Here is a 16,456-nt window from a genome sequence, read left to right on the forward strand (position 1 = left end):
CTCCTTATTCTGCTCTCCCTCTCACTCTCTTTCTCTCTCCCTCTCAAATAAATAAAATCATTAAAAAATAAATAAAATAAAATCTTTAAGATAAATAAATATGGCACATCCACTCTAGATGTTAATTCCTATTTGTATGTGTGTGTGTGTAAAGTTTTAAAATTATTTCAGCGTGAAAGTTTTCAATTATATGCAAAAGAAAAGAAAATACAAACCTCCACGAACTCATTTCTGAAATTACTTAGCCAATCTTGTTTCATCTATACTCCCAACTCCTCCTCCTTCCTTCACTGGGTTACTCTGAAATAAGTCCAATACTTTATATTATTTTGTCTGCATTTACTTAGCACATTTGTTAAAAAATAAGGACTCTTTTCTATTTTTTTAAAGATTTTATTTGTTCATTAGAGAGAGAGAAAGAAAGTGGGAGACAGCACAAGCAAAGGGGAGGGGAAGAGGAAGGGAAGCAAAGCAGACTCCCTGCCAAGACCCTGGGCATTTTGTTAAACAAAATGATATTATTTTTAACATAACAATAATATCGTTATCATACCTGAAAACTACAGTAAATCTTCAGCATCAACAATGTTCAGATTTCCCTGATTATCTTCTTGAGCCAGCATCCAAACAAGGTCCACACTGAGCCTTTGGCTGATACGGTTCTAGAGATTCACCCCATACCCACTTCCTTGACCCTCCTCTCCAGGGCCCTGGATGCCCTTCCCCTGAAGCTCCTAAGCCAGAGCTGATCCAGCCAGGAATTGTAGCAGCAGCCTCAGGCACCAGCAGGTGGATGGGGAAATTAGTTTTGCTGCCATAACCCCTATCAACCAGGGCTCAGTCTGATTTTTCTTTGGGCTTCTGCTTTGATTTCTCTGATAAGCTACTGTTTGTCTACTGCTTTCATGATTATCTGGGGTGTTTTTAAAACCTGGCTACAAATTCTTTGACACTCCTTCTATTGAGAGATGAGGTCTACGCCCACTTGAATGTGGGTGAGTTTTGACTGTTTTGACTAACAAAGTGCAGCAGAAGTGATACAATGTGACTTACGAAGTTCGGTCATAAGTGGCCCGGGAGCTTCTGTCGTCTTTGCTGGACCAGTCCACCACACTGTTAGGAAAGTCCATCAGCATGGAGACTGTGCGTGGGCATTCTAGCTCACAGTTCCAGTTGAGCCCAGTCTTTACACCATCCCACCGAGCACTGTACCCATGGTTGAAGGCATTTCTAGATGGTTCCAGTCCCTCATCATCTGAGTCACTGCAGATGTTTGAGTGTTCCCAGTTGAGACTCTGAGGTGTGATAAAGCAGAGACAAACATCCCCCTTAAGTTTCATTAGAGAATCAATACCTTGTCTGAAATCCTGACCACAGAACCATTAGCATAACAAACTGTTTTACACCACTAGATTTTGTAGTGGTTTGCTATATATAGCATTAATAATCACCCTAGCTCTTGTCATTCCTAACTCAGTGCCATACGCTGACTGTCCATGACATGGGAGACCCGCTAAAGAAACAGACTGATATTTACCATTCCTTCTGCAGAATTTAATGGAATCCCTGTTACTAGAAAAGTGACTCACTCTGACCTCCAGCTATACCCATCATCATAAGTCCAGAGTGTCGTGGTTCCAATTTTTCTAGAAAATAAACCTCTAGATGCCAGGCTTTGTGGTGGTGGGAGAAGGGTTCAAATAGCCTAAATTTCTATCGATCTTCATTAAGCCATCCTCAGCCTGCCTCCAGTTCTCCAGCCTCTCCTGGATCTTGCAGAGTGAAGCTTCATTGTCGGCACCTTGTTTGCAGGCACTTACATTTCAGCTGTTGTCACTCAGCTAAGTGGACACCCACCAGCTTGTCCCTTCTAGAGTATCTGTTGGCATATCATATCCGTGGTGATTTCCTCTCCCCTTTTCTCCAGCCTTGTGTATTTGTATCTTGTTTTATTCATTCTCAGGCTTCCGATATCATAGAAGCAGTACAAGGAGAGAGAACTGGTCTTATTTTCTGAATGTGGACTCATTCATTTCCTGCTTTCTTGTTCGCCTCTCACCCTCACCATACGTGATGCCTGAAATTGCTGAGTTCTGAACTCAAGCTTTCTTTTCTTTGCTAGAGACCTTCAAACAGTCTTCTTCTTTTCAGCCCTGTGCCTCATTCCCAACTTCCACAGTACCTGGACACCTCCAAGTTCTGAGCCTTGTAAGATCTCTGTGGCGCGGACCAGCTCACCACTGACAAGTCTCTTCTTTTACAGACCTGACTCATAAAGTTCTATATGGATCTTATATAGATCTTAATTTTAACATAGCAAAAATGATTGGGAAAATTTGAACATTGATAATAATAATACAAAGAAACTGTAACTTTTCAGTGATAATAGAATTAATTGAGTTATGTTTTTTAAATCTTTTTCATTTAGAGATACATGTTAAAATATTTATGAATGAAATTATATGATGATTAGGATTTGCTTCAAGATTCAGTTGGGGGAATTGAGTATAGGTATAGATGAAATAAGATTGACCTTTTTTTTTTTTTTAAATTTTTATTTGATGGAAAGAGAGCACAAGCAAGGGGAGCTGCAAGCAAAGGGAGAGGGAGAAGCAGGCTCCCCATTGATCAGGGAGTCCAACAGGGGACTCCATTCCAGGACTCCCGGATCATGACCTGGGCCGAAGGCAGATGCTTTATTGACTGGGCCACACAGGCGCCCCAAAATAAGATTGACCTTTAACTTGAGTGAAACACAGATTTCCTTTCCTTCTCCAGACTTTTCCTTTCCATGTGGCCTTCCTCTGTGGTCTCCTCAGCAGCATAACTGGCCTTCTTACAGAAAGAACTCCCAAGAACACAGCACTGGGAACTGCCAGACCTTAAAGCTTAGGCCCAGAACTGGCACAGCATCACTTCCTTTGCATTATATTACTTAAAGGGAGACACCGAGCCATCCCAGATTCGACGTTGGAGGGGTCTACCAGAATATGAATATTGGAAGGCATGATTCATGGGCTAATTTTTGGAGACAGCTATCACACCTGCATATTAATGAAAACTTTACAGCCTGAAAGTTAAGAGGTCTTTTTATTCTCCAGCTGAGGGCTGCTCTGGGCCAGCCATTTGCAGTCAGCAGAGAGATAGTGATCCTTCTTTCCCTCCACTTAACATTGTCCTCTTCTGCAGCTTGCCAATGTTTCTGACCCAGCCAGTCTCAAAGCAGGGAGATGCAAAAGCAGTAAACAAGGTGGGAGTTTATAGTGATATTACTATAAGACGGTCTCACTCTCTGGGTTTGGCAAATGTTTAGAGCTGATATCTTCTCTTGCAAGGGGACAGCTGGCTATGGCAAAGTTGGTGCTTTCATTAAAGTTCTTTTGACATCTCCCTCCACACCACTGGGGACGTTTTGTACTTTCCACAACTTGGACAAGATATTTGTCTATGGCTCACCATGTGTCCATAAAGCTCAGGTTTTTCTTTTGACTATTCCCCTCACTGCTCATCTTCTACTCATTCGAAGCTGCTCTCTTGGGCAAAATTTGGAATGGCCCCAAACTGGCTGAATCACATTTCCCACAATTGAAAATATTACTCATACATCCTTGACCCAATAATCTCTGAGAATGGAAATTAATCTCGATATAGCAACATTTCCTTTGTTGGTGCCACCAAAGAACCTAGCTAAGCCACCATATCTATTGGGTGTTAGATATTCCAGGGACAAGTCAGACACTAGTCCATTTTGTCCCAATAGCAGGGAACTTCTCAAACTCTTCAAGTGAACTCATTGAATATCCTCTTTTTGAGGGATTACACACCAAATGTACCTCCTTGGATGAAGATGAGGGGCTTATAGCTCAGCTGTCCCCAAATAAATCTTCTCCTAGGTACCACTCTCAACCTCTTAAGACCCTCAGTGTGGCGAGGGGTCAAAAATTGTGTCCTGGGTTTTGTTACCTCCTTTTCACAAGTCCCCAAGGTGGTCCATCCCACTTTGAATCTGCTATCTATCTACTGAGTCTGGGGGTCTCAATGGTGACTTTCAATCTCAAGTCCTGTCACAAATGATCTGTACACACAAGCTGAATTCATCATCCAATTCCTAATTCAGATGTTTGCTCTGCAGTCTTTTTCAAGCGCTCCCAAAAGTACTTTGAGACAGGTGGATGGAGAACAGTTATTTAAAGAACACAGAAAATATATAGTGCTTTATGTCTTAAAAATGATTTGTATCACAACATCCTCATGTTTCTCTACTTAAAGGAGAGACAAAATACTGACAAGTGCCCTTTTCTCCCTTTACTCGGTACAGCCACACAGATATTTATAGACTAGGAACCAGGCCACTTTCCTGCAGAGATGATCGGGCATCCTGGGCCCATCCTGGTGACCACAGGAGCAGGCAGCCAATGACAACAGAAGCTTGTATGTGGCTCCTGTTTGCTCAGTGCTATTATGTTTCAAGGAATCACAGGTGATGTAGAGGAAATATTACATAAAATGCCTTTCAGTCCTTTTGAGAATTACTAGGGAATGATATCTAAAAGAGGTATCTCAATTCCTACAGCCACTGTTGAACCATCAACCTGTATTAATGAAATTTATATAATGAAAAGAACCTAAGGTAATTTGCCAATGATGTAAAGTCATAAGAATGTACACTCTATTAGCAGTTTGGTTGGTTGTTACATAAGCTAAGTGGCCCAGCTCATATGGATTCCTGATAATGGCAGATATGTGCCACTACCAAAGAATAAGGGAGGCTTTAATCACCCTCTCAAAGAAAAATCCATGTCACATGAAATGTGCAAAATTGAGCAAAATCCACAAAGAGATGATCATTTCAGAGCCATCCCATACATGCAATAGCTTGACTCAGAGCATACCATTCCAGCCCAATGGGTACTCCAAATCCCAGGCCATCATTCACGGTTGCACAGGCTGTGTGTTAGTAACTCCAGGACTCCAGGGCACTGTTGACAGAGCCAAACCCATCTCTGCAGTGTCTCTGCCAACCTCTCTGAGAGGCCTAGCTTAATTGGAGATGATGGGCTTCAGACTTAGAACTGTTGATTCCTTGACCCATTATGTTGCACCTGTACTGGGTACAGGAAGTCCCTCACAAGTATAAGGAAGAAGGGCCAAACAAATGTGCTTAGGGCAAAAGTGGGACTGACGTTAGAGAGAGAGAGAAATGTGCACGAAAATTCAAGATAAATCTTTAAAGGAACTCTTAAAAAAGTAATACTTCTGAATTCATTTTTTAAAAAGTCTTTAAATCTCTTTTTTAAAAAAATTATTTATTCATGAGAGACACAGAGAGAGGCAGAGACTTAGGTAGAGGGAGAAGCAGGCTCCTCACAGGAAGCCTGATGTAGGACTTGATCCCAGGACCGCAGGATCACGACCTGAGCCAAAGGCAGACACCCAACCGCTGAGCCACCCAAGCGTCCCTAATACTTCTGAATTCAAAAACAACTTGTCTGAAGACAAACATGTTCAAACTTTTTTTTGTGTGTGAGCCAACCCATTAACTGAAGAATTGTTCAGTGGAATTGTGAAAAACAATTGCTTCTTATCATATATAATAAACCTTGCTAAAAGGGCAGTTGTGAGAAATGCTTGCTCTTATCACAGTGACTCTCATGGCCTTTCTACAACAGCAGTGTGGTTTTATTTAGCAGTGACGTGCTCCACCTAGTGGGCAGAAGTAGGAATTTAAGCAAAAACGGTAATCTCTTCAATACATTTCATTTCCTCTTTAAAACTTAAATCATGGAATTAAAGAAGAGGTAGCTGCTTCACTGACAGCCCATAAAAGCTGTATTGTAGCAGAAAGACTTGTGTGAAGGTCAAAGGTCTTTAGGCCATTCTAAGAGTGAAAACCATTTTCGAGTTTCAGAGTGGCACAAGTTTTCTAAACCTCAGCACTATTGGCATTTGGGGCTGGATTCGTTCTTTGTTTGGGGCGGGGGATGCTGTTCTCTGCACTATAGGATGTTTAGCAGCATCTCTGACCTCTACTTAGTTTTCATCAGTGGCAAATCCCCCACTCCCCTAACCACCGGTCTTGATGATGAAAAATGTCTACAACATTGCTAAATGTCCCCAAGGAAGCAAAACAACATCCAGTTGCAAATCATTAGAATAGAGGGACGACATGCCATGACATCATTTACTAAGATCACTCTCTGCTTCCTTGTTGAGAATGACCAGTGGGCAACAGAGACACCAGATAGGAATGGAGAGTGTGAATGTGTCTGTGTATTTTTAGCAGCTGACCTAAGCATGAATAATGCTTATTATTCCATCAATTCATTAGAAGTTGCAAAATGATGATGTTGTAATTTCAACATCCCCTTTTCACTTATTAACTGGAATGCTTTTTCAGAGAGAATGCTCCCTCATTTACTACTACTTATCTACCCAGAAATACAATCTGTATGAGAACTATAGAAAATATTCTTTTCTGTTTACCAATTTTTATTTATTTTTATTTTTTTTATTTATGATAGTCACAGAGAGAGAGAGAGAGAGAGAGAGAGGCAGAGACACAAGCGGAGGGAGAAGCAGGTTCCATGCACCGGGAGCCTGATGTGGGATTCGATCCCGGGTCTCCAGGATCGTGCCCTGGGCCAAAGGCAGGCGCCAAACCACTGCACCACCCAGGGATCCCCTGTTTACCAATTTTTAAAATAATGAGTTAGCTCACTAGCATCCTCTAAGGGCAAGCAATTAATGCTTTGTTTTTCATGTGGCATATTTTTCTATTTAGTATTATTTTGAATTCGTGTATTTAAAATATATTTAGTGTTTCAATCCATTGCAGTTATGGTTTTTTATGTTGAAGTTCAAATTGTGCAATCTTCCAATTGCCTTATGAGTCTTTTGAGAGCAAACTAAATAGTCCTTGGTAGCTTTCTTCCTATCTGGCATGACAAGATGGTGCATACATTTCCAACTAAATATGCCAATTTTTTTCCTAGATAAAATATCTTGTTTATACTGATAATTCTAATTAAAAACATGACACAGATTTTGTTAAATACAGCTCTTTTCTCTTTAGCCAAGATCCCAGGCCTGAGAAACAAATTAAATAATAGACTATCACATAATTATTCACTTGCTATTTATCCCACAAAATTTTAACCCACGCCATATTTTTAGAATAACAATACTGACGCTGCCACCAACAGTGATTACTGTCAACAGTGTAAAATTATTTTTGCAGGGTTTTTTGTTTTACATTAGAACATATCCCACTAAAGAGGTACACATTATTGCATTTTACAGCAACTAGACTGTGTTAATTGGCTATTTATTTAGGTACACTTGTTTCATTACTTTTTTTAAAAGACTGTTTTAGTTTACAGCTGAAGGAGAGTGGGAGATACAGGCTTCCAGTTATGGAATGAATAAGTCATAGGAATAGGAGCACCTGCATGGTTCAGTGGTTGAGTGCCTGCCTTTGGCTCAGGTGATGAACCCAGGGTTCCTGGGATCAAGTCTCACATCGGGTTCCCTACAGGGACCCTGCTCCTCCCTCTGCCTGTGTTTCTCCCTGTGTATCTCATGAATAAAAAAAAAAAAAATCTTTTAAAAAAAATTCATGGGAACAAAAGGCACAGCATAAGGAATATAGTCAATGATACTGCAATAGTGTTGTAAGGCAATACATGGTGGCTACACTGTGGTGGGCATAGATAACAATGCATAAACTTGTCAAATCACTAAGCCATATATATATACCTGAAACTAATGTAACATTGTATCAACTATACTCAAATTTAAAAATTACATTTGAATAGTTTTATTTTCTTTTTTAAGGATTTTATTTATTTATTCATGAGAGACACAGAAGAGGCAGAGACACAGGCAGAGAGAGAAGCAGTCTCCATGCAGGAAGCCAATGTGGGACTCCATCTCAAACCCCAGGATTATGACCTGAGCCAAAGGCAGATGCTCAACCACTGAGCCACCCAGGTGCCCCTATTTTAGAATTTCATAAAAACATCTAAATGACTCCAAAGTCAAATCAATAAAATGTGGTATGTTTAAGGAAGTCTAATTTCTAATGGTGTCCCCTCCAACATATTTTCTCCCCTATCCCTTATTGGTAACCATTCTTAAACAATTATGGTTAAACCTTCAATTTTTAAAAAAAATATAAGCAGTTATTTTTGTGTGTCTGTGTACAGCCTTGCCCTTTTTTAAAAATTTTTTTTATATTTATTTATTTATTCACGAGAGACACAGAGACAGAGAGGTAGAGGCATAGAGAGCAGGCTCCATGCAGGGAGCCCAACGTGGGACTCGATCCCAGGTCTCCAGGATCATGCCCTGGGCTGAAGGCGGCGCTAAACTGCTGAGCCACCTGGGCTGCCCAGCCCTGCCCTTCTTAACATGTTACAACATACTATCATCTAGTTTGCTTTTCTCACATCAACAACATAGTAGCTGAGTAATTTCTACAGCAACATAGATTCCATTATATGGATGTACCAAAGTTTTTTAATCAATCCTTTAATTTCGACTGTTTCCTATTTCTGCTACTGCAAATAATTTTGAGTTGTATCTTTTCATTTTTTAAGACAATGTCTGGGATAGATTCCTAGAAATTGGATTGCTAGATCAAAGCATGAACATGTATATGTAATGTTGCCTGTTATTAAAACTCCATTGGACTCTTGCAATGGCCACCAGGATGTCAGAGAGTATGTTTCCCCACAACTTCCTCAACAAAGTATGTTGTCAGACTTGGGATACTGCAAACCTATAGATGAGAAATGGTCAACTCCATACACTTGTAATTTTTTCTTAATTTTCTCTTTCCTTATCATGATGAGTACAGTTATTTTTTCATGCGGTTAAAAACCATCTGCATTTTTCCTATGAACCATCTACCCATTCCTCTGACCGAGTTTCTGCACAGTTGCTGTTTTTCTTCATTTTAGAAACAAGTCAATCATTTTAGTTAAAATACAGTTTTCAACCCTCTAATCATATAACTTCTCAGATTGCATTTTTCTTGAAACATGGTGACTAGCAAAAAAAATTCCAAATGCAGTTATGTCAGCATCAAACATTAGAGAAAAACCACTGGGCTTGCCATCTACAATCCCCTTGTCTTTTTAAAACAAATTCCGCACCTTATATGCCAAGACCTTGTTTAGAATTGAAGCTTTTCTCTGCCCATAAACTTGTCCTATCCAATTGATATCCCATTAGTGATTCTCATCATCCTCAACCTCTTAGCTACATCTGAGAGGACAACTAAACACATACCTCCTTAACACTGATTTTCATTTGTGTGGCAAACTGTCTAGGTACAAGTTACTTGAACCAAACTATCTCAAAATTCTTTTTGGAAAATGGCACATTAATAAAAGTCAATACTCAAGTCATCTACCACTTCCTGCTCCACTTGGTGACAAAATAAAGCAGTTGGAGAAAATGATACCTAACAATCTCAACGTGTTTAATTATCTGGTCTTATGTCAGTTCCTTTTCAAAACTCTAGTAGAGACTACCTAAGCTGCCTTTAATATGTAGCTCCAAATAATTTTTCCAAGTTCACTCCACAATTCTTCTCAGAAGGTCCTTACTCATTATCCCTTCAAACTTTTCATGCTTTTTAAAAATACACCACTTGTTCTGAGTGTGGGCTCTGGGCCAGAAGTATTAGCATTACCTGGGAGCTTGGAAATGCAAATTCCTGGGACCAATCCCAGATTTACGGACTCAAGAAACTGAGGCAGAGGTCCAACAACACACATCCCACCCTGTGAATGGTGTATGCTCAAGCTTGAGAAAGCAATGACTTAAGACTTACTTTTCTCACGATATTTAGAATGCCCTTGCTAAAAGCTATTAGCTTCTTACTGCATTTCATAATACCAAAGTTAAGTTCCAGATTTTTTTTTCATGTATATGGTCTCCTCAACTAAATTATAAAGGTCTAGAATAGGTCTATAGACTATAAAGGTCTATAAATCAGGTCTTTAGCTCATTTTATCAAACAACATAGCTGGTTTTAGTCATGTTCCAAAACTTGCAAAAACATAACTACATCTACCTTGATTTGCTTTATTGTTGCTTTGAAATATCTCAATAAAATAACTCAACAGACATTTCATGAAAGCAGTCTTAGTGAACATGTAACAAAACTGAATTTGTTTGCCTGATCCAATTCTCTCAAATCTGTTGTTTTAAAGCCTCACACTGGGAAAATGTAAATGAAACTTCTGGCAGGCCCAGTCCCTGTCCTAACCTCTGGGAATAGGTAACCTTATAATGACAATAGGGAGTTTACAGATGTGACCAATTATTTGAGATTTGAAGACTCCTGATCATCCAAGTGGGCCCAATGATGTCCTTGTAGGAGGGAGTAGAGAGAGAGATACCACGACCAAAGAGAGAAGACTGAATGATGACAGAGGTAGAGAGACTTGAAGATGCTACATTTTTGGCTATGAAGATGGAGGAAGGGGCAAAGAGCCAAAGAATGCAAGGAACATAATTCCAAAAGCTGGAAAAGACAGGAAAACAGATTCTCCCCTAGAGCCTCCAGAAGGAGCCAGCCCTGCCGAAATTTGACATTGGCCTAGTAAAACTGATTTTGGATTTCTGGCCTTCAGAACCGTAAGAGAATTAATTTTTGCTGTTTTATGTCACTAAGCTTGTGGTAATTTGTTGCCGAAGCAATAGGAAACTAATACAAAACTTTTGACGAGTTTTTATTGTGAAATATTGGATTTAGAAAAAAAGTACAAAATGTCAACAGTCAGATGTGTACAAGTACAGTATTTCAATAGTCTATACATGTGAACAGCTTACCAGGTTCACCAGAGAATGCATATTTAGACCAATACAATCTAAAAAGAACTGCAATATTCACAGGCTATTAATACATAAATAACTTGGGCCAAAATGACCCTCACTGGTAAATGCTAATTAATAGCTGAAAACGGGCTAAAAAGCACAATACAGCACACCATAGTATCTCCTTACAGGTCCACATTTAAAGAATATCAGCTCATTATGTCAATACACTACAGATCCAGGACTGGGACTCAATTACTAGTTTATACAATTGCAAAAAAAAAATAAGTTATAAAACAAGGTCATGGAATAAAGAGAGGGCATTAAATTAGGACTAAATACTGTGAAGCCCCTAAAAAGTTTTAGCCTTGGAATTTACAAAACTTAATTATTTAGACTGATTTTCAATTTTTAATCTGTTTCCTAAAAAGGGGGGAGGGGCACCTTGCTTTTTAGTAGCAGCTCCAACAAGTTATAAGAACTATTACAGTTTATTTTAAAATCATAATTAGCACTGTGGATTGATAAACGGCTATGAAACCACAATATAAAACATTATAAAGTTTAAAGAAAGGTAATGACTATCTTATGAATTTAGCAAATCCTGCAAATATTAAAATCTGTGTTAAGAAGGCATTATCTATCATTGTTGAGAGCACTAAATTTAGGAAGATTATTGCATGAAGAGCTCATAAAAATAAACTGGTTTAATTTTTCCAAGTCTGACTGATTCAATCTTTTGCTATTACTTCAAAATAATCCTAGATAATGTTTTCAAATTAGACAAAGAATTACTTGATACCAATGTATAGTGGAAAACTATAGGAATAATAATCTGAAACATCAGTTATGTTAAAAACAATTATTATAATCACCCGGTGTTCTGAGGAAAGATGATCTTTGACCTGACATTCATAATCATTGTTTAAAAACAACTTAAAAATTTAGTTAACAGTTTACTTAAAACAAATTTATCCTTGCCCATAAATTCCTAAGAGAAAGAACTCTCTCCCACTCTATACAGTGTATCTAGCAATGCTTGATGCTTTACAAATGAACTAAAAATCTGAACTGGCATTTATTAAGTAGATAATTCCATTAAAGGCTGAAAACCACTGGATCAGAAAATAGTCAATAACTTTACATAACCTATCCCAACCTACCTTAATCTTTTATAGACAATTTTAAAGACTCTGATATATTTTTCTTATAAATAGTGCCTGTATCTTACAGTAGATTCCAATTTATTCAAAGATACTCATGGACTGATTTAAGTTATTTAAATTTTTCCAGATTTGCTTTAAACTTACAAATCAAGTATGGTGTACATAAATATTAACTTAGATAACCACATATTATAGGGAAAGCAGATATATGGACCACTGCAGAAAAATTATAAATTTTTTAAAACTTTTATAAAAGAAAAATAGAGAACATGTAAGTCACAAAATATGAACATGAAGCCATATGAATGACATAAAAAATAAAATTACTCTATCAGAAATGATTTAAAATCAAATCTTTGGGGAAGTATTTTTACATAATTCAATGAATTCAGTGACCAACAGCTTCTCATATAACACAGAAACAAACCACAAAATCATCTAGAGTCTATATGCATTATCAGTTCTTAATGCAATCTCAAACATTTTACTTAGATTTCCTTTTGAAATAGGCTTCTGTACATATGCATTTATATACAAACATTTATTAAACATGATTTTAAAACAAACTGTATGTACAAAAGATCAGCATTCCTATAAATAAAAACATTAGGTGGCAAAAAGGCACTTGTAAGTAAAAATCTACAGTAGTTTGTACAAAACAACACATTTTACCTTGGATACTGTACAATAAACATTAATTCTTATACCAATAATGAAAATACTAGTTTACTAACTAAAGTTAATGGTGTAACTTTTAAAAACATATTTACATATTCTCTGAAGTTCATTTAATAAAAGCACCATGATTTTCTCCTAAATTCATGTTGATGAAAAGTAAAAACACAATTACCAAAAAACCAGTGTTTACCATTTTCCTTGTTTAAAAAGATTTTGTATTTCTAAATTGAAAACTGTTTTTCTGAAATTAGCATAGTGTAAAACAAAAAAATAAACCAAACCAAAAACCCTGCTGCTCTGACTTCTGAAAACCGTAATCTACTCTATTATTGCATGTTGCATTTTATAAAGAGCACTACTCATGCACTCCTTTACAAGTGTTTAACACTATTGCTGGCAAAAAAGTTCCTGGATATCAAATAATTAAAAAGTAACTTCAAACCAGTTGAAGTTTTATTTGAATGTTTTACAACTTAAAAAATGCTATATATCAGTTACAAAAGTGAATAGGAAACACGCCAATTCATCTGGTGTGCAAAAATATTTCTCCACTACACAGAATTTAAGGGCTTCACAGAATTTTTTTCAAATTTACATTTTCAGCAGAAATACCACATGAGTAACTACTTTTTCAAGGGGATGTTAGTATGCTTCCACTTTTGTCAAACTTTTTACCCTTTGACAATGCTGCAACCTGTTTGAGTAGTTCTCTGTTTTTGGCCTGTGGGAGACAAAAACATTTAAGATGAAAAATGCTTGAAATATAAGTCATGTTGAAGAATACTATATTAATGCTATGCTTTTCACTTACACAATAAGATTTCATTGAGACACTAAGAACAGATGAAAGAGTTGGTGTATTAAGGTTCATCTGTTTAATGCTGTATAATGGAGAAGGAAAATTCTAGATTGGTTTATCAGCCCCCTTTGTAAATGTCGATATTAATATAATTGTTGTCCAAAGATACAATCAGTTAGAAAAATAGCAACTTAGACAATCCATTAAGAAAGGGTCAAATTTTAAATAAGAAAAAATGTCTGGCTCTTTAAGTTAACATAAAATGAAAACTATGAAAATAAATTTTGTAATTAATGACTCAATGACTCAGAAGAAATACTGCCCAACAAACTGCATAAGTCTTCCATTTGATGTTTACCTAATTTACAGAATAAGCAAAAGAGGTCCTTTTTGCAAAAATATTCACATTTTTATCACTTTGCCAAATGGACCCTCTCAACTTAATGCTATTCATATAATTTTTTTTTTGAAGCACCCATCAGGAATGCCTTTTTTTAACTCATTTTTGTTCCTTGAATTGCCATAACAGTCATTAGGTACTGGCTTTGATGTAATCTGAACATCTATACATCATCATTTTCATATCTTTGAAAGGATGAAATGATCTTTCAGAGATTCCAAGTTTCACTTTGCCATTGATCTGAATTTAATGTGCACTTCATTCAAACGTTCCACACACCAAAGACATTGTCCTTGAGCCAATGCACTGTGAAAATTACCAGTGTTTAGTAAAGAGGAGTGTGTAAAGACAGACCTTCAATGAGTATTTTCATACTATGACTGCCTTTGTCTTCCTGTTAAGATCTCTTAGCTGTGGACACACAGGTAATAAAAATCTTCGATATATACAAATACATTAACAATCAAACACTTTTGTGGAGTTTTTGAGCCAAAATGGGGAGAGTGTTTACCATAGACAAGAATCTGAGCACTGCCCTAAAAGCAACAAGATTTTCCCTCCGGTTTAGGAAAACCATTTATTTTCCTTCACAAGTCTTAAGACTTTTTATTATCTACATAATACTTTTTTTTTTTTTTGTAAATCCCAGTGCTTCATCTCCTACTCTAATTTTGGCCTTTGGGTGGCAAGATAACACCCTGCACCTTCTCTGTACACCATCCTAAGCCAGTTTCATGGAACATAAACCTTTCCAAAGCTTTGTACTTCGACTCCTCCATCTTTCTTCAACCAAACTCTCTCCTATTAATGCCTATTACTCCTAAATACAAATATTCTTAGAATGATCTCATATTTGCAAATCTAACCATTTTTATGTCTGACTGCATGATTAACAGCAATTTCTCCCCTATTAATTAGTTAAGTAAGGTGACAAAAGTTTCAATCTCAGGGGTGCTTACGGGGCTCAGCTGGTTAAGCATCTGACTCTTCAGCTCAAGTTGTGATCTCAGGGTTGTAAGATCAAGCCCTGCGTCAGGCTCTGTGCTGGACATGGAACCTGCTTAAGGCTCTCTCCCTCTCCCTCTGTCCTTCCACCCCCAGTCCTCTTTAAGGAAAAAAAGAAAAAGTTTAAATTTCAAATTCAATTCCAATTTTAAATCTATAAAACTGTAAAGAACTTAAAAGGATTTTCATTTTCCCTTTAAAATTAAAGTTTGAGAAACTCAAGACAAATAATGAGAATGCCTGGTAGTTAGTGGTAAGTCAAGTGAGTACACTTAAGATCAACTGGTTTATTACTCAGCTGACCAATCCTAGTCAGTGTAATAGTTTTATATTGTTTTCTTTTTATTGTCAACTACATGTTATTTAATTTCTAACTACAATAGACTCTCTTGCCAAAACCAGAAATCTTTTTTTTAAAGATTTTACTTATATATTCATGAGAGACACAAAGAGAGAGGAAGACAGAGAGGGAGAGGCAGAGACACAGGCAGAGGGAGAAAGCAGGCTCCATGCTGGGAGCCTGACATTGGACTTGATCCCAGGTCTCCAGGATCACACCCTGGGTTGAAGATGGCGCTAAACTGCTGAGCCACTCGGACTGCCCCAAAACCAGAAATCTTAAAATACAGATTAATGAAGGCCATAAAAAAAGCAGTATGTTCACAAATGTGCCTCAAAGAGATCACCATCAGATGTATAAGGTATATTTATCCAAAACCTTTTATACGGACATGCCAAATCATTAAAAAGTTAATATTCAAATTATCTTTTCTCAGTCATCAATAGGAAACAAAGACAAAAATCCAAGAGTTCGTAATTTTCATAATTTAAGTATGAAACGCAAGAAATCAAACATTAGGTGTTGAAAGCAGTTTTCCCTTTTAATTTTTTAGCAGCTAATTTTCAATTTGCATTTATATACTCAATCTCCTAAATGCAGCACTAATAAATTATGTAACAAAAAAAGCCCTTAGGTTGAATAAACGTATCAGTTGTTAAATGGAGGTAAGTCCAAATCTGCCTTATTCTAATTTAGGTACACTAAAAATATATTTTAATGTAAAAATTATGTACATGTTCAAAATTTTTATCCTAATGTTACTTCTGTATTATGCATCCTGCAAAAATCAAATAACTTAAAACTCTTAACAAGTTAAGCTAAAAATGTTTAGAAACAGTGGCCTAAAAGAAAGGATATCTGGAGTAACACAGATCTTGCTATGTAAACCTGGAATCTATTTTCTCACGGATAAAACAGAACTTCACCACCACCTCAAAAGGAGCTAAAAGAACTAATCAAATATATAAAACACTTAGCCTAACACAGAAGTTGATACCTAGTAGGCACTCAAATCTTAATCCCCTTTTCCCCTTTATTAACATAGTTCCTAAATAAAATTGGAATTCTTATTTTAGACAATTCAGGTTGTTTTGGCATTTTGCACAATTTTTTGTGATACTGCTGATTTTCCAGGTTTAATAGTTTTAAAGTGTTCTGAGAACTATTAGAACATAGTAAATTTTCTGCTACAGGGTTGTGATCACAAAAAGAAAAATAGTTAACTATGTTTCCCAACTGGA

General features: G+C 37.0%; 1 protein-coding gene across 6 annotated transcripts in view; it reads right to left on the reverse strand.

Moving 5' to 3' along the window:
* Nucleotides 1-425: 425 nt before the first annotated feature.
* Nucleotides 426-16,456, reverse strand: part of FAM76B (family with sequence similarity 76 member B) — a 32,227-nt gene continuing 16,196 nt past the window's right edge. For 3 of the 6 annotated variants that reach the window (XM_041730788.1, XM_041730787.1, XM_041730786.1), the window contains one exon: nt 426-1,295. In XM_041730788.1, coding sequence (XP_041586722.1) covers nt 1,050-1,295 — 246 coding nt within the window. In that variant the 3' untranslated portion in view covers nt 426-1,049. Of the gene's footprint in view, nt 1,296-10,728; nt 13,393-16,456 lie in introns of those variants that run through there. The other 3 variants (XM_041730791.1, XM_041730792.1, XM_041730789.1) reach the window with 1 other exon arrangement.

This window comes from Vulpes lagopus, chromosome 15, assembly GCF_018345385.1.
Source record: "Vulpes lagopus strain Blue_001 chromosome 15, ASM1834538v1, whole genome shotgun sequence".
NCBI classification, from domain to species: Eukaryota; Metazoa; Chordata; class Mammalia; order Carnivora; family Canidae; genus Vulpes; species Vulpes lagopus.